General features: G+C 36.7%; 2 protein-coding genes across 3 annotated transcripts in view; both read left to right on the plus strand.

Annotated features, from left to right (window-relative positions):
• Window positions 1–18,357, plus strand: part of LOC125829081 (pachytene checkpoint protein 2 homolog) — a 29,590-nt gene extending 11,233 nt beyond the window's left edge. The window contains exons 9-14 of the mRNA XM_049508356.1: window positions 10,434–10,503; window positions 10,595–10,665; window positions 10,793–10,883; window positions 17,317–17,444; window positions 17,517–17,645; window positions 17,725–18,357. Coding sequence (XP_049364313.1) covers window positions 10,434–10,503; window positions 10,595–10,665; window positions 10,793–10,883; window positions 17,317–17,444; window positions 17,517–17,645; window positions 17,725–17,865 — 630 coding nt within the window. The 3' untranslated portion in view covers window positions 17,866–18,357. The remainder of the gene's footprint in view (window positions 1–10,433; window positions 10,504–10,594; window positions 10,666–10,792; window positions 10,884–17,316; window positions 17,445–17,516; window positions 17,646–17,724) is intronic.
• LOC125829084 (uncharacterized) overlaps window positions 1–24,079 on the plus strand; it is a 1,125,066-nt gene that overhangs the window by 812,454 nt on the left and 288,533 nt on the right. The window lies entirely within an intron of this gene.

Consider the following 24,079-nt stretch of genomic DNA (forward strand, 5'->3'; position numbering starts at 1 on the left):
TAACAAACTGTAGTACGATTTATTTAATTACAAAGTTGTCCCTCTTGGATGATTTTAGAATATCCATTATGCTGCTACCAACTGAAAATGTTCAGCGGCTATAAGAGGCTCCAACAAATATTTGATCAATGGTTTGAGATGGCTCTGTTTGTCCAAGCATGCTTTGTACTCAATTAGTGTTAGGCCCTTCATTTTTTAGTTTGGTTGAATGGAATTAGAATCTATAATATCTTCTATCTTCTCCTTTTTCCTTCTCTGCTTTTCTTGTTTGCTCAATCTGTGTATGATGCGTGATCCCTCAAGTTGGAGGGAAGAGGGGCAATCCCTAATTTTCCGAGAACTGAATTGTGAGTTGGCTTGAAAAGGGGCATTCCGAACAAATCTGCAAGTTGTTATGAAGAAGGAACAAAGAAAGAGAAATCAAGTCAGAGAGAAAATTGTTATCTAACAAAGTGACAATCTAATCGACATGCTTAGTTTGCTCGTGGAATACTGAATTTTGAGCATTATGAAGCGCTGCCTGACTAATAGAGTAAGGAGTGAAGGAGTTATCGAGATATCTTCGACAAGATGGAGTAACCAAGTTATTTAGGTAACAACCCTACACATAGATCAAAATTCAGCCTTAAATGATGAAACTGCTGCAAAAGATTGTTCGATGAAATAGATGCTGGCTGAATGATGGGTGTCTAAACAAGAACCCAATTTGCACCGCACAAAACCACGCGATGTGAAGCGAGAATTTAGGGTTGTTGCATCTATTGATCGAGATGAAGTATGACATAAGAAAGATCCGACCTTGAATAGGTCAAGTAATTAAGCTTTCCTACAAGACGCTAGTAAGTTGGACCAGAGAGAAGTTCACCTAACTTTGCCATGAGTTTTGTTGATTGATTGGAGATTTCCTAGCTTAATTGAAGAAGTAGATTAATTCTAGAATATTGTAATTGATTGTATAATTAATTGTGGTCCCTTATTTACTCGTAGTAGTTAGGGCTCATTAAGCACCCATTCTCATGGGATCCAAAATAATCTGGAAATATACAAAGAAAGAGTCCTTTTCTTTCTCCCTGAGATTTAGGACTCTTGAAGGAAATATGTTTATCAAAAAGGTAACAGTCAATGAACATTCTCCCCAATAAGAAATAGGAACTTTTGATTGATGAAGTAGAGCTCTAGAAGTCTCCAAAAGATGTCCCTCTCATCAATCCTTTTGTTGAGGGCAACACAAGAAATTCGGGGATTCCTAATTCTAAAGCATTGTCTGATCTTATCACTTCACTTTGGTGTTGAATTATATATATCTATGAGAAATATTGAAAAGAATATTATTGAATTGTGTATCAGTGTATCTACATTATTATATTAAGACCCTATTTATAAACACTACATTACTCCTTTTCCAACTAGGATTCCTATACCTATTCTAAGTAGGATTGTATATACTTATTCCTATTCTAACATTCCCCCTTAAGCTGGTGTGTACAAATCATAAGTACCTAGCTTGTTACAGATGTAATTAATACAAGGATCGGTGAGGGACTTGGTGAAGATATTTGCAAGCTAATCATTTGACTTCACAAATTTCGTAACAATATCTCCCGAGGCTGAGAGTATCTTTTCCCGACAAAGTGACAGTTAATCTCAACGTGCTTAGTCTTTTCATGAAAAACTGGATTTGATGCAATATGAAGGGCCGCTTGATTATCACACAAGTTCCATCTAGTCGATTTCGCCAAATTTTAGATCTCTCAACAGCTGTTTGATCCAAACTAGCTCACAAGTTTTTGCAGCCATTGCTCGATAATCTGATTCTGCACTAGATCGAGCAACCACAGTTTGTTTCTTACTCTTCCACAACACCAAATATCTGTTTCTTACTAAAACACAATATTCAAATGTCGAACATCTATCAATGGGTGATCCTACTCAATTAGTGTTTGTTTATCTAGTGGTATGCACATGGCATTGATCTTCAAAGAGTAGTCCTTTACCAGCTGACTTTATATATTGGAGAATACGAACAACTACATCCCAATGAGTTATCACAAGGGAAAGTCATAAATTGACTTACAACACTCACAAGAAAAGAGATGTCAGGTATAGTCACTGTGAGATAATTCAACTTTCCAACTAGTCGTTTATACCTTTCAAGATTACTGAGTGGCTCCCCCTGCTATAATAATGAAAAAGAATTCTGCATATAAACCCAAATCGGGGAGGAGTTTAACATTCGAATCCATAGGAGTGTCAATAGGTCTACATCCCGTCATTCCAGTCTCCTCAATAATGTCTTAGACATACTTGCATTGAGAAATAACAATACCTTATCTAGGCTGAGCAACCTCAATATCTAGAAAATACTTTTGCCAAGGTCTTTAGTCTGGAAATTGCTTAAAGAGATGTTGCTTCAAATTAGTGATACCATCTTGATCATTACCAGTGATAACAGTATCATCAATGTAAACAACCAAATAAATACACCGATTTGGTGCAAAATGCCGATAAAACACAGTGATCAGCTCCACTACGAGTCATGCTAAACTGTTGAATTGCTGTGTTGAACTTCCCAAACCAGGCCCGAGGAGATTGTTTCAAACCATAGAGTGACCTACACAATCGACATACAAGGCTTCTAGAATCCCCCTGAGCAACAACACTAGGTGGTTGCTCCATATAGACTTCTTCCACAAGATCACCATGTAGAAAAACATTCTTAATGTCCAACTAGTGAAGAGGCCAATGACAAACGACAACCATAGATAGAGAAAGACGGACAAATGCTATTTTAACCACGAGTGAAAGTGTCACTATAATCTAGCCCAAATATTTAAGTATACCCTTTGGCAACAAGGCGAGCCTTAAGCCGATCAACCTGACCGTCTGGACCAATTTTGACTGCATAAACCCAACGACAACCAACTATAGATTTACCTGCAGGATGAAGACAAGCTCCGAAATACCACTCGTATGCAAAGTAGACATTTGATTAACCATAGGTTGCCTCCATTCGGAATGAGAAAGTGCTTCACCCGTAGCCTTAGGAATGGAAATAAAGGACAAAGACGATACAAAGGCATAATGGGGTGATGATAGACGATGATAACTCAAGAAAGTATAAAGTGGGTTAACATTTTGAGTGGATCATATACCTTTTTGAAGTGGAAGCGGTTGGCTAGGAGGAGGCAAGTCTGTAATAGGAGCATGCTCTAACACATGACATGAATCATCTGGGACTAGTGTTGGATGCAGACGACAATGATAAGTCAGGAGTAATGGCACTACAACTGAAGATGTAGAAGTAATTGTAGATTCCTCAAAAGTTAATACAAGTAAAACCTGATCTATGGGTAGGACCTCAAATACATTAGGATGATCAGAATATGTATAGTAAGGTTGAGATTTGAAGAATGTGATATCGGCGGACATAAGGTATCGATGAAGATCATGTGAATAACAATGATACCCTTTTTGAACTCGAGAGTAACCAAGAAAGACACATTCGAGGGCACGAGGGGCTAATTTATCTATCCCTCGAGCTAACTTATGAATAAAGCATGTGCTCCCAAAGAAACGAGGAGGGATAGAGTAGGATATGACTAAGGAAACAGTATGGAATGTGGAACCTGATTTTGAATAGAAGATGAGAGCATTCTATTTATTAAATAACAAGATGAAAGGACTATATCTCCCCAAAAATGCAGCGGAACATGAGATTCAAGGAGAAGAGTATGATCGGTCTCAATGAGATGCCTATTCTTACTTTCTGCTGCACCGTTTTGTTGAGGGGTGTATGGACAAGTTGTCTGGAATAATGCCTTAGTGAGTTATAAACTCCTAAAATTGGGAGGATAAGTATTCTAAGGCATTATCACTACATAAGGAAACACCAAATTGATTTTGTATTTTAGCAAAGAAACTTTTGAATATAGAAAATAACTCAGAATGATTTTTATTAAGTAAACCCCAGTGCATCTTGAATAATCATCAATAAAACTAACAAAGTAATGCATCCTAAGGTTGAACCTACTCTACTAGGACCCCAAATATCAGAATGAACTAATGAAAAAATAGACTTTGAACGAGCCTCAATATTATGTGAAAATGTAGCATGAGTGTGTTTCCCAAGTTGACGACTCACAATCTAATGTGGAAAAACTAGATAAGCTAGGCACCATCTTTGCAGATTGGATAGATTCGGATGTCCAAACGTTTGTGAATTAGGTCTGGGGAATTTGTAACGGAACATGTTGTGAAGGAATTTGAAGAGGTAAGATAGTAAAGGCCTTGTGATTCATGTCTTGTGCCAATCATCTGTCCCGTACTGCGGTCCTACATGAGAAAAAAATCATGAAAAAGTTATGCTACAATGTAGGGCACGGGTCAAACGACTAACGAATGCTAGATTAAAAGGAGAACCATGGACATAAAGAACATAGTCTAGGGTGACAGAAGATAAGGGTTTGGCTTCCAACTCCTTTTGGTTTTGTTTGGATCCTGTTGGCTAAAGTAATATTAGGAAGAAATTGTGAATAAACAATATCGGACAAAAGTGATTTATTACCAGAGATATGATCAGAAGCCCCCAAGTCCATGACCCATGATCCAAGAGTACTAGACTGTGAAATACGAGCAAAAGAATTATCTGCAACAGAAACATTAGGTAGTGCAACCGAAGCTACTTGTGGAGACGTTTTGCTTACTTGCACAATACCGAATTAACTCATCATATTAAAGATAAGTCCAAGCCTCACTAAAAAATTCATCAACCATAGTGAAGAAATATATATATAACCATTATGAGTGGGAGTCTTGTATGGCCCCCTGGTGTTAGTGTGTATCATCTCAAAACAGATTTAGTGGTGAAATTAATATTAGGAAAAACTAATTTAGTTTGTCTAGCTATTGGGTAAACATCACACGGATAATGAAAATCAAATAAAGATGGAATATAATTGATATTCTTCATTTCAGAAAATGAATTTGAACTCAAAATTGAAGGGTAACCAGACTGAAAAACAGTAGAAAAGAAGACTAAGGTGCCAAAGCCTTACATTGGTATTTTCTTTTACAGGAAATGAAACTGAACTAATTGAAGGGTAACCAGACTGAAAAACAATAGAAAAGGAAACATTTTTGTTTTGTGAGAGCTGAGTAGAGATTGGTGTCGATATAGGCCATCCTTAATATCACCAAAGTCGTGAGCCCTCTTCACTGAAGGTGCTTGCAACATCCATCCACAATAAGAAATATTAAGAGACAGTTCATCTATTTACAAAGTTTATGAACTGAGACCAAATTAAACCTGAAGGAGGAGACAGAACATTTTTTAGAGTGAAATTAGAGTAAATAGACACATTGCCCAGATGAGTTGCCTTGACTTACATGTGAAATTAGGAACTTGACATTTATTAGACTTGATAAAGGCATCAATTTGGAAAAGGTTGAGGAACCAGTGGCCATATTTCAGCACTCTAGAATCTAAGATCTAGGACATAGATTTTGTGGAAACAGAAGAATAAACTGAATTTGTGAAGATTATACCAGAACAGGTAGCACCATTGACAAGGAGTTTGAAGATGAAGATCCTGGGTGTACAAACTTCACTTGTTGGAGAAGCTGCACTAGTAGGGAAAACTGCTCCTGAGTGAGCTGCTGTTCTGTGTTCCCTGCTTCAGTCACATTGAGTTTTTCACCATTTCCTTCAACTGAAAGAACTGCATTGCTCTTGACAGGTCCTTGCTATCTCTTGGATTTCGTAAACTATCCAATAATCCGATAGCATTTATCAACATTGTGCCCAGGTTTTTGCAGTGACAGCTGTGAGAAATATAGGAGAAGAATATTATTGAATTGTTGTTGTTTACATTAGTACATTGAGACCCTATTTATAGACCCTAGAATACAATCCTTTACCAAGTAGGATACTATTTAGTATTCCTATTCCTGTTCTAATAGGATTGTATAAACTTATTCCTATTATAATAGGATTGTATAAACCTATTCCTATTCTAATAGAATTGTATAAACCTATTCCTATTCTAACACTCCCCCTCAAGCTAGTGCATACAATTCATGTACCTAGCTTGTTACAAATGTAATTAACACGAGGACCGATGAGGGGCTTGGTGAGATATTTGCAAGTTGATCACTCGACTTCACAAATTTGACAATCAATCTCAATGGGCTTGGTCTTCTCATGAAATATTGAATTTGATGCATAATGTTGATAAAACACTGAGTGATAAAATTCTAGTGTTGAACTTCCCAAACCAAACTTGCAAAGACTGACTCACATAATCGACATACAAGGCTACTAAACCCCCCGAGCAACAAAGTGCTCAAAATCTAGTATAAAGTATGGATCATGCTGGAATCAATAGATTAGTCAATATTAAACAAGTCACCCAAAAACTGGCCAGAACATGCTCATATGTCGGAGTATTAGATTTGATGGCTAAAAGTGTTCATAATCTAAGAAATAAAATTATATGGGTAGGGTCGGAATGATGTCACGACCCAACTAGAAAATAGAAATTATATAGGATAGTTCGAATTGATGGAACGACCCCATTGAAAAAGAGAAATAATATGGGTAGGGTCAGAATGATGGCACGACCCTACTGAAAAAGAAAAATTGTACGGATAGGGTTGGAATGATGGCACAACCCTATGCAAATCAGATTTGAGGAGTCACCGGAAAGACGAATGGAACTATGCAAATCAAATCTGAGGAGTCATTGAAAAGACACATGATGCTATGCGACTCAGATATGAGAAAATAGTTCGAAAAAATCCACGGTACTACACAAATTAAATATGAAAAGTAATCCGGAGAGATGCATGGTGCTACGCAAATAAGATATGCAAAAAAAAGGTAGTCACCGAAAGGATGGCACGGTGCTACACATATATATGAAAAAATAGTCACCGGAATGATGGCACGGTGCTACAAAAATTAAATATGAAAAAGTAGTCACCGGAATGATGGCACAGTGCTACATATATTATATATGAAAAAGTAGTCACCGGAAAGATACACGGTGACCCAACTTTTGCTAACATAATCATTGGCCAGACGGGCAGCATCTATGGGTGCCACCCGCCGGCAGCGGAAGCTCTTTAATTCTCTACCAAGTTCGTAGAGGCTCTGATACCATGTGAGAAATATAGGAGAAGAATATTATTGAATTGTTGTTGTTTACATTAGTACATTGAGACCCTATTTATAGACCCTAGAATACAATCCTTTACCAAGTAGGATACTATTTAGTATTCCTATTCCTGTTCTAATAGGATTGTATAAACTTATTCCTATTCTAACAGGATTGTATAAACCTATTCCTATTCTAATAGAATTGTATAAACCTATTCCTATTCTAACAACAGCAAAACAAGTTACTCTTTCTTTTGACTTCAAAATTTCCTAACTTCTTTCCAGTAGAGTTCTGATTAGTTGCCAATAAAGAGGAGTCTCCTGGGTACTGCGAGTTCACAAGAACCTCGCACTGGTTTTCATTTTGGATTAGCAAGGAATAAGCCTGATTTACACTTGGCAGTGCCGCAGTGGTGAAATCATGATGATATTAGTCTTCACGGAAGCATAAGTTTCATTCACCCCCTTGAGGAATTGAATCAGCCTTCCATCTTGAAATGATGTTGTCATTTTAGTCTTTCCACCACACAGAGTCACATGAGCTGCTTTGGTTTTAAGAATGATTCTTGTCAATTTCAAAAAAATTGTTTTCAATATTAAAATAGACAGTGTTATCAAAGGCGCGCTTAAGCCCTGAAGTGAGGCTCAAAACGCGTTGAGCGCTTCGCCTTGCTTAATTAATGTGCACTTTAGTGTCATCATGAAAGCTCTAAGGCATACTTTTCCTCATGAATGAGCATTTCCTAAAGAGGCGACACTAAACCATTGATATTTCACTTTATCGTAAAAATAATCAATTTCTTTGTCCAATTAGCAGTTTGAAATCCTTTTGCCTTATTAGTCTCTTCCATTGGGGTAACTTATCCCCTGTAAATGATATATTACCGCTCTTAGATTTCATTAGCTCCCTCAATATGGCTTAGCGACCATTCTTTTGCTTGTGGTTTTCTCCCTGATTAAATAGGTGTTTTTGTTCTCAGGAGTTAGCCATATTTTTGTGTATGTAATTTGCATCTCCTTGATGCCTTTCTAATACAACATCTTACTTTATCAAAAAAAATAAAATTGTTATTGATTCTTATAATTATTAGTCTTTGACTAAACATATACTCCCTTCATCCTATTTCATGTGGCATCCTTTCATTTTTAGTTCATCCCAAGAAGAATGTCACCTTACTATAATTGGATATCATTTAACTTTAAAACTCTCCTTTTACCCTTAATGAAATGATTTCCAGCTACACAAATATCTAAGGATTGTTTGATCACAAGTTTTAAAAGTCTTTATTTTTTTCTTAAATACCGTGTCAAGTCAAAGGGTGCCACATAAAATGGGACGCAGTGCAATCTTTCCCCTCTTATTATCCTCCCTTATTACAATGTGCAATGTTTATTGTTCCTCCATTTTCCTTTTCTGTATCCACCTTGAAAATTGGTAGTTTGGACAACCATGATAGATGCATCATAGGAATTTACCTTTGGTAGTGCAGATGTGATGCGTAGTAATCTTGCAAATACTTCTTCCAAGGTAGGAACATATAGGCTAGAAAGGATTTGGTCACGAACTGAGGTTAGGTCTGCTCGCAACCCAAGCAAAGCCAAGACATGAAGAACCTGTCTCCTTGTGTCTCCTGATCATCTAATTTGGTAGTTCAAGGCATAAGATAATCAAATTTATCCCTTTAAGATTCTACCCGACCCAAATAAGTTGCCATGTCTTGTTGATTTCATCGAAGATGAACAATATCTAACACAACTTTGTAGATGAGTTGTATATCATTTGTATACAATGTTTTTGCTTTGTTCCACACTTTGCAACAAGTCTTACAAAACAAATTTAACAACTTAGGATCAAGTGAATTCCACAGAAGACTACACCATTGTGCATCTATTTTGACCCAAGCAGGTCTATCAGTTGGTCCATTATTAGTACTGTTTTTGAGCAAGTGATCTTCAAATCCTTTACCTAGAAACCACAATTCTACAAAGGTTGGGGAAGAGGTGTAATTACCACTACCATCTAATTTTATTGTAGTAAATTGCAAGTGATGGATGGTGTAGAGGAAACAATTGACTTAACAATATGATGTTTAGTAATCGGATTATTAATTTGTTTTTTTTTTGGTCTAAAAAAGGACTGATGAAGCACATAAGTAGAAGTCTTTAACAGAAACAAAGATGTAAACAACCTAGATGTAAGAAAAAAAGGAATTTAGATAGAATTTAAATGACCCACAGAAAGAGAGAGGTGACACAACTTTTTGATATGGTTGATTTCTCAACCAGTTGATCGATCCCTCCTTGTTTTTTCTGTTCAATTATTTTTATTATAAGAGAAAACCATTAAGAGAGAGTAGCTCTGGTACCATGAGATATTAGAAGAAGAAGAAGAGATATTGAGAATTGAATTGATTGATTATTCCCTCAAGTTGATGGGAATAAAGAGTTGTTACAGATAATGTAAATAAGGAAAAAAATTAATAAAATAGTACACAATCTCCTAACTGCTTAATTTAAGGGATTAGAAAATATTTTCATATCCACCATATTTAATATTCTCATATCTACATTATCCAATGATACCATAATTAACAGTATATATATATACAAACTGTGAGGAAATAAATTTTTTCTATACGTGTCCTACCTACACTGAGCAAGAAATAACAAATTTTTGTACTATCTATTCAATTACAAAATTGCTCCTTGTGGATAATTTTAGATTATCCATTATGCTACAACTGTTGAAAATGATCGGACGACTATAAGAAGCTCTAGAAAATCATTCATCAATGGTTGAGATGACTCCATTTGTCCCAGCATGCTTTGTACCTAGAGACTGTTTGGATCGACTTATTTTAGGTGCTTTTAAGCCAAAATAAACACTTCTGTAGTGTTTGGGTAAGATAAAAAGGTGCTTTTAAACTCTTGTTTTTAAGCCAAAATAACAAAAATAAGCCGAAGGCTTTAAGCCATTCAAATAGGCTCCTAATTTAGTGTTCGGTCCTTCAATTTTTAGTTTAGTCTGAATGCAATTAAAAAAAGGGAGGCCAGGTGCACTAAAACTTACTTTATGCACGGTCTAGAGAAGGGCGGGACCACAAGGGTCTATTGTACGCAACCAATTTGGTTTGAAAGGAATTAGAATTCCCAAATTTATTCTATCTTCTTCCCTTTTCTTGTTTATTCGTCTTATTTGCTCAATTCTGTGTCTCACCATTGCTGTGTGAGTTATTTATTTCCAATGAAGTGACTTACACTTGTATTTCGACCTTAGGTTGCGAAGTTGTTCTCGAAGATTCAAGAAATGGTAGAGGAAGAAAACAATCTGGTATTTGTTTTGATTGGTGAGAATTATAATAACTGAAGAATTCAGTTATAGTGATGAACTATTTAATTATCTTTCAGCATAGTAACTCCTTACCCTTATTTTAACAGATGAAGTTGAAAGCCTCGCTGCTGCTAGAAAAGCTGCTTTGTCTGGCTCTGAACCTTCAGATTCTATCAGGGTACCAATATATTTGTATTATAATAAAATTAGAACCTGTTGAGATTTCTTTTTGTTGAAGAACTAATGTGTTTTTTATATTAAGCTGCATATTGGTTTGTCCTTTGACTCATGCTATATCTTGTCAGGTAGTGAACGCTCTGTTGACCCAGCTGGACAAGTTGAAGTCCGCGCCAAATGTCATAATTCTGACTACGTCTAATATCACTGCTGCCATTGGTAGGACTGTCATTAAATTCAGATGCCATATGAGGAGAGTTCATCTCAGCCTCTTCATTCAAATATTGTTAGTTTATCAGTTAGATATTTTTAGATCTATGCACTGGCCACTGGCTAGAGAATATGAAATTTCTACATTTAGCCTCCAACATCAATCTTATGCCCATAATTATTGCTTCCTCTGTCCTAATTTGTATGACTCACTTTCCTTTTTAGTCAGTCCCAAAAAGAATGACACATTTCTAAGGAAAATGTTTTGAGAAATTTGCCAAATCACCCCCTCCCCCCCAACCTATAACTGAATTTTCAACTACACTTATATTTTATGGGGGTCCTATACCCCCTTGGACTCTTTAAAAGCAAAATAAATATACCCTTAAGTGTTGACATGACACAATATGTGTTCAATCTCTTGAAGGCATTTGAGAGTCAAAAGAACTTATAAAAAGATATTTCAAAATATTTGGATTTTTTGTTAAATATAATCTTTTTTTACTTTAGTCTTTTATTTTGGTTTCTTTACTTTTCCATTTCTTTTTCTTTTTTCCCTCTCTCTCATCACTCAACACCCACCCCACTTGTATTTCCCTCCATCGCCATTGTTGAACCACCACCACCATAGCAGTCTCATCTCCTTACCCATCTTCTAATGCTTTCTCACAATTTGTCTCACCATTACCCACAACTATTAACATTGCAAACGCTATCAAAATCACCAAATAATCATTAAAACTATTACTCATATGGTTGGAAAAATCAGATCTTCATTAATCTCCTTGCTCCAGTAAAATTCATTAACCTTCAAATCTTATCTTTAGTCTCTATTATTGTCTGATGAAGAATATTGTTGGTTTCTTTGACCCGAAGGAGGGATGATAAGTGCTGATATGGGTCTTGGATTGAGATTTGATTTGTGGGTTATAGAAGGTGGGGGATGGGGGTGACTAGGGAGGAATGGGGTGGAGAGAGATTAAAGGTTTAAGGGAGTTTACAGTGAGAAAACATGGCTGAAGACTATGGAGAAGTGTGAAGAGTGAAAATGATGATGAAGAAGAACGTGAATTACCTTATCTTTTTTTCTTTGATATACATGATATTTGGTAGCTGGCAGCGCGTGTGCATCACTACATGTGAAGAATATGGTTGTCTAGTCTTAGGGTGGTACATATTCCGCTTTAAAATAGTCTAACGTGGCAATAGGACTCCGTGAAATATAAGTTTGTAGTTGAGAATCTGATTATAGGTTGGGGGGGCATTTGGCTATTTTCTTAAAATGTTTTCCTAGAAAATGTCTTCTTGGAAAACAAGTTGGTTTCTAATTTATTCTCATTTTTGGTTGGTGAGTGAAAAATATTTTCTAGTGTTCATTTGATAAATGAAAAACATTTTTTTAGAAAATATCTTTTATTTTTGGCTATAGAATAGAAAATACTTTTTAGGAAAATAGTTTCACCCAAAAACCAACCTCAATAATTGATTCGGGACCCAACCCGACAATCGATCTTGGACCTGATTTCAACTCCCGACCTGGGATCCGACCCAGACCCTAACACCCTAATCAGGACACAACTCTGGTGACGTATCAAGGATCATACCTCGAGACTCGACCTAGGACTTAACCTTGACTCCTGATCTAGAACTCGACATTCGAATTGTAACCCGACCTCGACATCATACATAATGAAATCCCACAAGTGAGGTGTGGGGAGGGTAGAATAAACGCAGAACTTACCGCTACCTCATGAAGATAAAAAACTTGTTTCCAAAAAACCCTCAGCTCTAGTGCAACAAATCCTGGTATACTGATGAAGGAGTCAATTAAGAAAATATAGCAAATGACAAGGAAACAATGCAAAAGTCTACCGGAGAGGAGCCAAAACCGCAATGAAATCATGTGATAACTGAAACATTATAAACAACATACTAGGATTGATTAATAAATAAAAACTACAATATTAAACTATGATAAAACTACCATAATACCACTATTACCATCTCCAACATCAGCACCCTAAGCAAGACGTCACTACACTACCTTCTACCCTAATATGTGCCCTCCACACCCTCCTATCTAGGGTCATATCCTCGGTAACTGAAGCTACGTCATATCATGTCTTATCACCTCTCTACAATACTTCTTCGGGCTACCACTGCCTCTCTTCATACCCTCTATAACCAACCTCTCGCACCTCCTCACCTGGGTGTCTATACATCTCCTCTTCACATATTCAAACCATCTCAATCTCATTTCCCTCATCTTGTCCACTATGGAGGCTACTCCTACCTTATGCCAGAATTCTTCATTTCTAATCTTATTGCTCCTAGTATGACCACACATCTACCTCAACATACACATCTCCGTAACATGCATCTTTTGGACTTGAGAGTTCTTGACTGGCCAACACTCAGTCCCATACAACAATGTCAGTCGAACCACCACTCTATAGAAACATATCTGAGTTTTGGCGGTACCTCTTTATCGCACAAGACTCCAGAGGCAAGCCTCCAGTTCATTCATGCTGCAGTATAGTGTGTGATATCACCATCAATGTCCCCTCTCTCCTGAATTATAGATCCAAGATACTTGAATCTATCCCTCTTGTACATTTTGTGTCAAGCCTCACTTCCATGCCTACCTCATACATCACCTCAATTAATTTGCACTCCACATATTTGGTCATGGTCCAATTCAACCTAAACTCTTTAGCCTCCCAACAATTGATTTAAAATTTGACCTTGAGGCCCAATCCAGATATCCGACTTGAGGTCGGACACCAAAACTAGGATCCAATTTTCAAACTAGGATTCAACATCTAACGCAAGATCCATCCATGTTACCTAACTCGAGACCCGACATTAAACCCGAGACTTGACCAAAGACCTGACTTTTGAATCCGAACTTGACCCCGACACTCGACCTCGATGCCTAATCCAAGGCCCAATCATGACACTCAATTATGGATGTTTTTGGATCAGAATCCGACTTAGACACCCGACCTAAGACTCAAATTCCTCAACGGGAGCCAATCTTGACACACGACTTGAGACTCAACCTCGACACCCGATCTTGATACTCAACCCCGACTCCTGATCCAAGACCCAACTTCCAAATTAGGACATGACCTCGACACTTTACCTCGATGACTGATTCAGGACCTGATCCTGACACACGATCGAGACTCGACTTTGACACTCGACCTAATCTCGACACCTAACTTGGGATTCGAATTCTAAACTAGGACACAACCTAAGATTGACCTCGACACCCAACATGAAACCTAACCTTTGAGACCCGACCTGAGACCTAACTCGACTCTTGATCCAATATCCAACTTTAAAATCGGTACTTGACCCCAACAGTCGACCCCCAACATTCAATCTAGGATTTGACCTTGAATCCTGACTCAAGACCCAACACCAAACACATGATCCAATCCTAACTCGATCCTACCTAGGACTCGGGATGTGGGTCTCGCATCGAGGTTAGGAGTCAGGAATTAAGTCCTAAAATGAGAATTTCAGGTGTAAGCTTTAAAAAGAGTTCTGGAAAATCTTTTCCTTACTTTTTGGAGGAAAGTCATTTTCTTTAAATTTGAGGAAAATAAGTTGATTTGGAAAATATTTGTAGAAACTTTTAAGCCAACCAACCAAACACACCCCTAGTAACTATTTAATTTTAAAATACTCATTTTATCCTTAATGAAATGATTTATAGCCACACAAACATCTATCACTCATTTATCACTCATTTAGACCACAAGTTTAAAATCTTTGTTTCTTAAACTCCGTGCCAAGTCAAAGGGGGTATTCTTTTTGTTCTACTTCCTCGGTCTCAATATATGTGATGGTGTTTGACTAACCATGCCGATGGTCTATCTAAACAACATATCTAACCCACAAAGGTAGGCATAAGGTTTGTGTACACTCACTCCCCAAACTCTAGTTGTAAGATTATATAGAGTATGTAGTTGTTTGTGTTTGATTGAACGCAGAGTTTAAACAACAACATACTTAGTGTGATTTTACAAGTGGGGTCTAGGGAGGGTAACATCGTAGAGATAGAGGCTGTTTTCGATAGACCCCCGATTTAAATTAAGTCTGCCAACCAGTTTGAGAAAGGGAATACAAATATGAGTGCAATAACAAAAATAAAATAGTGCGAAAAGGAAAGTAGTACTACACGACGAAAAGGAGGGAGAACAATAACTACAATTGAAAGAAGTATGGTCCAAAATAAGCCATAAACATTTGTGCGACAATGAATTATCTCAATAAGAGTAAAATGAGAGATTTGTTTTTCTAAAAAAATAAAGAAGTATGCTATGTTTTTCGACGCATACTAAAAAGAAAAGTATGATACATAAATTGGAAGAGAGGTAGTATGATTTTTGAAAATAAATAATTGTCTCCTCTCTAATTTCATACATTACGTTACTGTTATTAAAGATGAAAAATTCAAAAAAAACTCTGTTGGGCTTTAGATGCAAAGCGCAAATAAAGTGAGCTTTAATGAAAAAGGTGTAAATGAATTTTTTTTACAATACGTGATGTCCAAAACTAATAATTATAAGCATGAATAACAATATATGGGATAGAATTGATAAATAATTATGATAATCTGAAATATCAATTATTTAGTGTTGCCTTTTTAGAATTACATTCATTGGCGAGAAAAAGTATGTCTTAGAGCCTTGATGACGGCACTGAAGTGCCAGCCCAAGCTAATCGAAACACTCAACATGTTTTGCACTTGCTTTAGGGCTTAAGCACCTTTGACAGTGACAACACTACATTACATTTTGATACAGACTGGTGTGATTACTCTCTGCTAGGAAAATTCTTTGGCCACCCAAATTGATAGGATAAATCAGGGAGTTGAATTAGAGCCCATTTGGATTGGCTTAAAAATAATTGATTTTAAGTCAAAAATAAAAAAGTCAAACTTAAATGACTTTTAAGTCAAAATAAAAGTAGGGGGAGACCTACTTTTGGTTTTTGACTTATTTAAAGTCATTTTAAACTTATTTCAAGTTATTTTTGATCTTGTCAAATACTTTCTAACTTATTTTAAGGGAAAATGCACAAGTACCCCCAGCCTATGCCCAAAATTCCTGAGACACACCTAACATTTACTAAGGTCCTATTACCCCCGAACTTATTTTATATATAATTTTCTACCCCTTTTCGGCCTACGTGGCAGTATTCTTGAAAAAATTGTCAACACGCACTGGACCCACAAGATAGTGCCACGTAGGCCGAAAAGGGGTAGAAAATTATATATAAAATAAGTTCGGGGGTAATAGGACCTTAGCAAAGGTTAGGAGTGTCTCATGGATTTTGGGCATAGGCTGGGGGTACTTATGCATTTTCCCTTATTTTAACTCATTTTCAACTTATTTGAAGTTATTTTTAATCTTGTCAAATACTTTCTAACTTATTTTAAGTCATTTTTAACTTATTTGAAGTTATTTTTATATTTGCCAAACACTTCCAGAAGTCAAAAACTGACTTAAAAGTAGGTTTGACCAACTTTTAAGTCAATCCAAACACTTTCTTAGCAATCCTGCTCCTACTCTCCAGTTTCCAGTAATATTTCGGGTTTTCATATGGTTCTGAAATTCCTATCATAAGTTTCGATTATTGATCTTTACCCTCACCCAGTATTGATCTGATCTACCCAGAACTTTGGAATGTTTAGTGCCTTTTGTCAAATTGTAGTACAAGATGTCATCTACACTCTTGTTTAATGTCAGGACTAAGAACTATCTCAGCTGATTGACAAAACTGAAGTATTTGAACAATATAATGTAGATGTCTAGTTCTCCAAGTATTCTGCTGTAAGTAGTCATGCAAGCTGAAATACGAAAGGCTATATATTGCTTTGACAATGGAATTGCTAGCACGGTGACTCTTGAGTTTCTTTAATCGTCTGAGATCACTGTGTGCAGAGTCTAGTTCATATATTAATATCAACTTCACTTTGTTGTTGTATCCTCTCTTTTTTTTTTTCTTTTCAAAAAGCATGTGTGGATGATCTTGCATGTGTTTGTTCTTCCCTTTTTGAATCTTGTTCACAAGTGCCACTATAATAGTGATTCAGAAACATTTAGTATGTTCGAATTTTTCTACCATTGGTTTCTTCTGCTATTAAAATTTTAAGCCAGTACCAGCTGTACAATATGTAATGCATGTTTAGCATTGCTAGTTTGAGTATCTTCATTTGAAAGCCATTGGGTCGTAATGTACAGTAGAAGATGAAAATTTGGAATTTTCATGAAAGGTTAATACTAATTAAACTGATGTTACCATGCAATTGGTGCATTTTCCTTTTACTTCCATTTTCTGCCAGGTGACATGCTTTGCACCATCTCCTGATCAGATTCGCATGAGTTATAATTTATTTCTAAAAGATGTAACCTTCATGCGATTGCAGATATAGCTTTTGTGGATCGTGCTGACATTAAGGCTTATGTTGGACCACCTACTCTTCAAGCATGTTATGAGATACTCCGATCATGCTTGCAAGAGCTATTGCGTACTGGAATTTTGTCAAATTCGCAGGTACTACTTGTTGTTTTTGGTTCACATTTGCTTTGTTTAGCAATTCTTTACAAATGACTGGAGTATATGCAGGATGGAGGTTGCCTTGTTCTTCCAAATTTTGCTAGTTTGAAGGAGAAGATGAGCGAAGTAGTTTCAACTGAGTCTCAAATGTTTCCACATCTTGGTAAACAATTGCTTGAAGCTGCAGAGGCCTGTGAGGTAAAGATTTGCCCTTTATTTCCAGTCAAGTAAATGCAGCAGCACATAATTGTGATGAACAAATATGTGTATCTTTCAGGGTATGAGTGGAAGATCACTTAGAAAGCTACCATTCTTAGCACATGCTGCACTTGCTAATCCTTACAGTTGTGAACCTGGCAAATTTTTGCATGTAATGATGCAAACAGCTAAAAGAGAGCATTCAGAGCTGTCCGAGTGAATTTTTCCCCATTAATTGTTAAAATCCTTCTTCTGTTACCAAGCTCAACTATAAAGCAAATGGGGAGAGAAATTATCATATGCATAGTTACTTGAGCCAGACAGAAAGAAGCTCTTTGGGAAGAGTTGAAAGGTTTCTGGGCAATGTGATATATTTGAAAGTTATGTATTCTTGCATGTTGTAACATCCATTGAGCTACGAGCTGCATATGCATAAATGAAAGTTAAGCTGATTAATGGCATGTATATCATATCCCCATCAGATATTGGTCGAACTAGTCAGTCATCTTGGGGCGAATTAACTTTGGCTTACCAAGCAGGGTTGACAATCTGATTATGTCAGCCACTGAGCTTTAGAAAGTTGATAATAGACCCCACCCCGTCTTATTTTGGCATCACCAAATTGTTGCAAATAATGTCAATGTTCTATTCTATCTATATAGAAATTAGGGTTATTAAGTGAGTTTGAGTTAAAGAAATTTGCTTAATCGTGTCTCTGAAAAAGTAATTTGTATACCAATGTTTACTCTAACTTCCTTCTTAACTTAGACAAGGAAGAATAGCTTGGTGGAGTTTGCCAAATTTCAACCAATCGAGGAAATTATTTTGGAACGGGAAGCATGTTGTTATTACAATTTCTTAAAATGATGACATCATAATGGCTCTAGTGTAGAACATTGTCTCCAAGGGTGTTATTGGGTGAGGTGTACCAAAATGGCTTTGAGGTACAAATGAAAAGCATAGATTTATAAGTTGTATGCTCTAAAATTTGAGGCGAAAGTCTCGGGTGTAAATTGTAAGTCCCATGCAATAAAAGCTTTCACACCTTTGCAATTAAATGTGTTGCTTCAAAAATATTTTTGTTATAAATCATGTGTTTTTATTATTGGTGTAATGATATTATATTTTTTGCTATCATGTTTTCATTTTGTAGTATTTTTTTCTTAAAATACATAATGGAAAAAGAACTTGATATACCCCTGCACTTTATTATTTAGGCATGATATATCTCTCATTACAAAAGTGGTTCTCATATACCCCTACCATTACAAAATAGTTCACATATATTTCTACCATTACATAAGTTGTTCACACATACCCCTATTGTTACAAAAATGATTCATATATATTCTTATCGTTATAAAAATGACTTACATATACCCTTTTCATCTGATGGTATTGAATATTTTAATTTAATTTTTTAAAAATCCATGTAGGGATATGTTTTTTTTTTAAAAAATAAAAAAATAAACCAGGCCTTGAAGGCCATATTATTGATAAAACCAAAATAACTACACAAGAAACTAAAAGGTCCAGGCCCAACAACAGCCCAAACTTGAAAAAAAGAAAGAAAAAAAAATCCTAATCAACTAAGATTAGGGGACTGGAAAAGGAAAGTGCACCACCCTTCTCATTGCAACTTCATCTTCTTCACAGAGAAAAAGGAGTTGTAATGTGGGGGTGAACAGAGGTTAATGGCCAGTAGAGAACTCGAAATACTAGTCACATTTTGGTCCAAGAGAAAGCTAGCTTGAGTAGAAGTCATCGGGGATGCTTAAAACTCTCACAAGCGCCATAGCTCTAGCTCGGTGAAGGCTTCTTCAATGTAGCTTTGTAAAGACAAAATGACCGTGTATCAGTGAGTACCACTACACCCTTTATCCTCTTATTCAATTGGAAACTTCATACGATTTGATTCAATTCATCGCTTAACAGATTGAGTTCAGAAAAGATCTAATACCACTGTTCAAGGATGAACATATCATATCTATGAATTAAGATGTTGCGGAAATTGTTGTATGTTGCTATTCCTCCATCGATTAACTTTTCTTTATTAACTTCAATCATGTTCGCCTTGTGAAATGTCTTCATCGATTGTTTGTTGGTTGTTCTAGTTCTACAAAACTTGTTCTAATATTTCCTTATGCGCAAATTTGGAATTTGGAATTTTTCTATTTGCAAGATTATTCTTCCTTCATTTGGTACCTGTTCAATGTTAGTATATTTAACATGATTTGTACCGGCAAAAGAAATACCTATGTTAGCAAAAAATCTGTGACTTTGTTCCCTTATTTTAATACGTGAGTCACCTCCACTAGATTGGGGACCTTCTCTCTTAGTGAACTGATTTTCTTCTCCTCCATCGTTATGGTAGAAGGAAATTCCCACACCCTATCAATTGTATTTTTAAGAGCTAACGAATTTGTTTCCAAAGTAATGGGCAGAAAACTATGAGCTAAACAGAATTCAAACCCCATTCTCGTTGCTATTACTTTAGCTTCAATTACCGAACCTTCCCCTGTTGTTCTTGTCTCAGCATACACAAACTCTCCACTATCATTCCTCACACAAAAAGCACTGGACATAGGCCCCGAGTTCCCTTTACATGGCCCATCCGAATTACATTTGAACATTCCCTTGTTTGGGGCAATCCAAGTAACAATATTTGTGACAAGAATTAGTGTGTACTCCTCGAAATATTGAACTATGAAAGGCCAGCTCTTAGGAACATTATTTAGCCAAGGATACTTAGTAATAGTAAACAAATAAATGTTCCTATTAATATCTGATAATAAACTGTGAATAGACATACTGTAACACCCCGGAAACTAGTAGGTTAAACTAGGGTTTAGTGTGCGGTTTAAGCCAAGGATGAGGGCAAGGGCCAAGGGGAAGGGACCAAGGTTGTCCAAGCTTCCCCAAGCATTGCCTCACCTGACTGCCACCACGACCAGTGGTGTAACATTCTGGAAACTAGTAGCTAAAATAGATCCTAATGTAAGGGTTAGAGTTGTAAATAACTCCCGGTACTCAATATATATGTTTTTGGGTTTAAACGTCAATGTACGACCCCCCAAGGACCAACCATGGGTCCTTGAGGAGGACCCAAAAAGATGGCCCAAAACAGTCCACCCACGAGAGGGGAACCACAACCAGTAGGTGGACCCATGCCCAGTGGGAGGGGGTCGTGGGTGAAGGCCCTAGAAAATAGGCTGCAGAACCCAACCCACGGACCACCAGCACGCCACATGAGTCCACTTACGGACCATGGCAGTGGGGTCGTGGGTGGTCACTAAAACTGCCTTTTGGCAGTTGACTTTAGGGGTCTTTTGGAGTTTTCCTTTTTAATTAAATATTAAGTGGTTTCATTTTACTCCAAATTAAACTAACTATATAAGGTTTTTAAGTCCCTAAACTAAGTCATCCAAATCACAATTCTAAAATCACAAATCAAAACCAATTTCCCCCCCAAAACAATCTCTCTAGAACTCCAAGGAAAAAGAAGAAGAAAGGTGAAGCTAGGGTTGAAGGATCAATATTTTCTACTCAATTTCATGGGGATTATTCACCAAGGTATGGTAGCTCTTCATCCATGGAGCCCCTTCAAAACCCCCAATTTCAAACCTAAAAATCCCAAAAGTTAGGGTTTGACTTCAATCACATAAATTCCTTTCAAATTCATTTTTAATGATTGGATTATGCTTTATTATGGATATAATGATGATTTTATATGGTTTTAAGTTGAATTATCCAAGAATCCATGAATTCCCCTATTTTTCCAAATTGGATCTCAAAGTGTGGGTATTGATTGATACAAGTAGAATATGATAGAATTGTGAATGTGGCGAATTGATTATTTGAATCATGTTATTATCCATGTATACTGTAGTAATTCTAGATGTGTTGATTGAATATGATTTTGGATCCTTGAAGGGTGAAAGTATGAGAATTATGAATGATTATGAGATTTATGTATGTGTTTTAAGAATATTTTGAGTGTAAAGTGATTATGTTCTTGTTGTCTATGGTTGAAAGGATATTCTCATTTACACACCTATGTATGATTATGATAATGATGTTGTGATGATGGAAAGGCTACTCTCATGAACACATAATGAACATGATGTGAAAGGTTTTCTCACGTAATGATGATTCTAGGTCTAAAGGTTTTCTCACCTAATTGAATCTAATATTTAATTAAGACATGGACGATGAAAGGTTATTCTCACGCATGATCTAAGATCTATCCTAACAAACTCTTTTGGATTGATTGTCTAGTACATCCTTCCATAAGACATGAAGCAATTTATGACTTAGTAAAGTATTTCGTGGGAATTATGTTTAGCACCGAGTGGATATTGATATGATATGGAAGCCCTCACGTGAGTTGAGCTTGATTTTCTAGGAGCAATATCTTTAGATGGATACCCTCATGAGAGTTGAGGCCGGGTATCTAGCAATAATCTCCTTGTCCCATAACTACGTGCCCCCATAGGTGATTTAACTATTGGTTCGACCTAATGCTAAGTTAATGGTTATACCTTAGGCAAATAGAGAAACCCTTTTCGGTGTGGGTAACATCGGATTCCATGTTAATATCACATGGTCTATGTCGGTTAAGGCTAATTCCCATAAGGTCAAGTATAGTATGAACTATGGCTACTTAAGAAGCTTTACTTAGTGTGGGTGAGAGTATGAGATCTCATTCATGCATTGCTCAAGTAGGCTTTGAGGGTAGTTATGGTGTGTTCCTCTTATGTTATGATGATGTATGAAATGAATATGCTTATGACTACATGGCAAGTGGATTTGATGTGAAGACTACTTGTAATGATGTATGTTTAGCTTGGATTGTTTCCATGAGTTGCTTTCCTTGATATGAGTGTCTAAAGGTGGATGTTCCCTTGTCTATGAGAAATAAGCTAAGAATCAGACCAAAAGATGGTGAACATGAATGAGGACCTAAAGTGACTTGCTTAGCATGGGTGAGATCATGAGATCTTATCCATGCATTGCACAAGCTTTCCTTGAGGTGGCTCATGAAATGTTTCTCTTATGTTATATTGAACTAAATTGCATTGATTATGCCTATGTCTATGATGATGTCTCTTATGCTCACTAGTTATCACTATTGCCTACCATGTTATAGCCTATGTCTTATTATGGTGTCTCTTATGCTCGTGACTTGTGTTTTTATACTATCTTCAAAATAATGGTTTAACTTAGCATAGTGCATGCATTCAACTAAAATGTCCCTTTTAGCATGTTTTCAAGGTTTTTATGCATGGCTATCATACTTAGTGCATTTTTGTACAAATTCATATTTTCCTACATTTTTCCCAAGTGTAGGGTCCGGTTCTTAAGGTGGTTATCATTTGGTTCAAGCTTGGATTCAACTATTCTCCTTGCTTGTGGTGACTCCTCATGATTCAAAGACGAGAGTTTTACTTGAGTTTCATTTCTAGTAGTTTTCACTTCCGGACTATGTTTGTATGGGATGTATCCCTTTTCATTTGAACTATTGTAATAGATGGCTATATTGAGACAGGTCTAGACTTCCTCTTGCTTTTATAAAAGACTTCGATTGTAAAGAAAAGTTTTAAAATTTCCACACCATTTTCTATTAAATTATGTTATGATATGCTAAGGGCTTGTATGAGACCCCTTCGGGGTCAAGTATGCCATGTTACATCTAGGGTGTACCTATGGGTTGTGACAAACTTGGTAATCAGAGCACAAGGTTTAAAATGATTCTAGGATGATGTCTCATAATCCACGTCTGGTAGAGTCTTGTTCATGAGTGTGAAGCGCGCCACATTTATGAATGAGAGGCTATAAGATGTTTAGGAATCTACACTTCTTTCATTACTCTTAAGTCGTGCCTTAGAGTTTAACTCTATAAAGTCCCTCTCCTAATCATTTTCTTGTGTCTTCAGGAAATGAATACACGAAGGGCTAACGCAAGAAGAACAGAGAGTGACAATGTGAATGCGGAAGCTCTTCAAGGTAATCAAGCTCCTCAAGATAATCAAGCTCCGATTGATCCCGTGGTTAAGAATGTAACCCAGAAGGAGTTTAGGTCTACTATCCAAATGTTGGCCCAAGCCATGACGACTCAAGCTCAAGCTGTGACAACTCAAGCCCAAGCCATGACGGCCTAAGACAATAGAGAAGTTGTAGCTCCAGTGAATCCTAATGTGAATTCGATTGCTTCAAGGATTAGGGATTTCGATAGAATGAACCCTCCCAAATTTCATGTCTCCAAAGTGGAAGAGGATCCTCAAGAATTTGTGGAAGAGGTTTATAAAATACTTAATATCATGGGGGTGACTTCAGTAGAGAAAGCGGAGTTAGCCGCTTACCAATTGAAGAGTGTTGCTCAAGTATGGTATGATCTATGGAAGAGAAATAGGCAGGTGGGACGGGTCCCATAG

The sequence above is a fragment of the Solanum verrucosum genome, unplaced genomic scaffold (genome assembly GCF_900185275.1).
Source record: "Solanum verrucosum unplaced genomic scaffold, falcon-dt-bn FXZP01000007.1, whole genome shotgun sequence".
Classification (NCBI taxonomy): domain Eukaryota; kingdom Viridiplantae; phylum Streptophyta; class Magnoliopsida; order Solanales; family Solanaceae; genus Solanum; species Solanum verrucosum.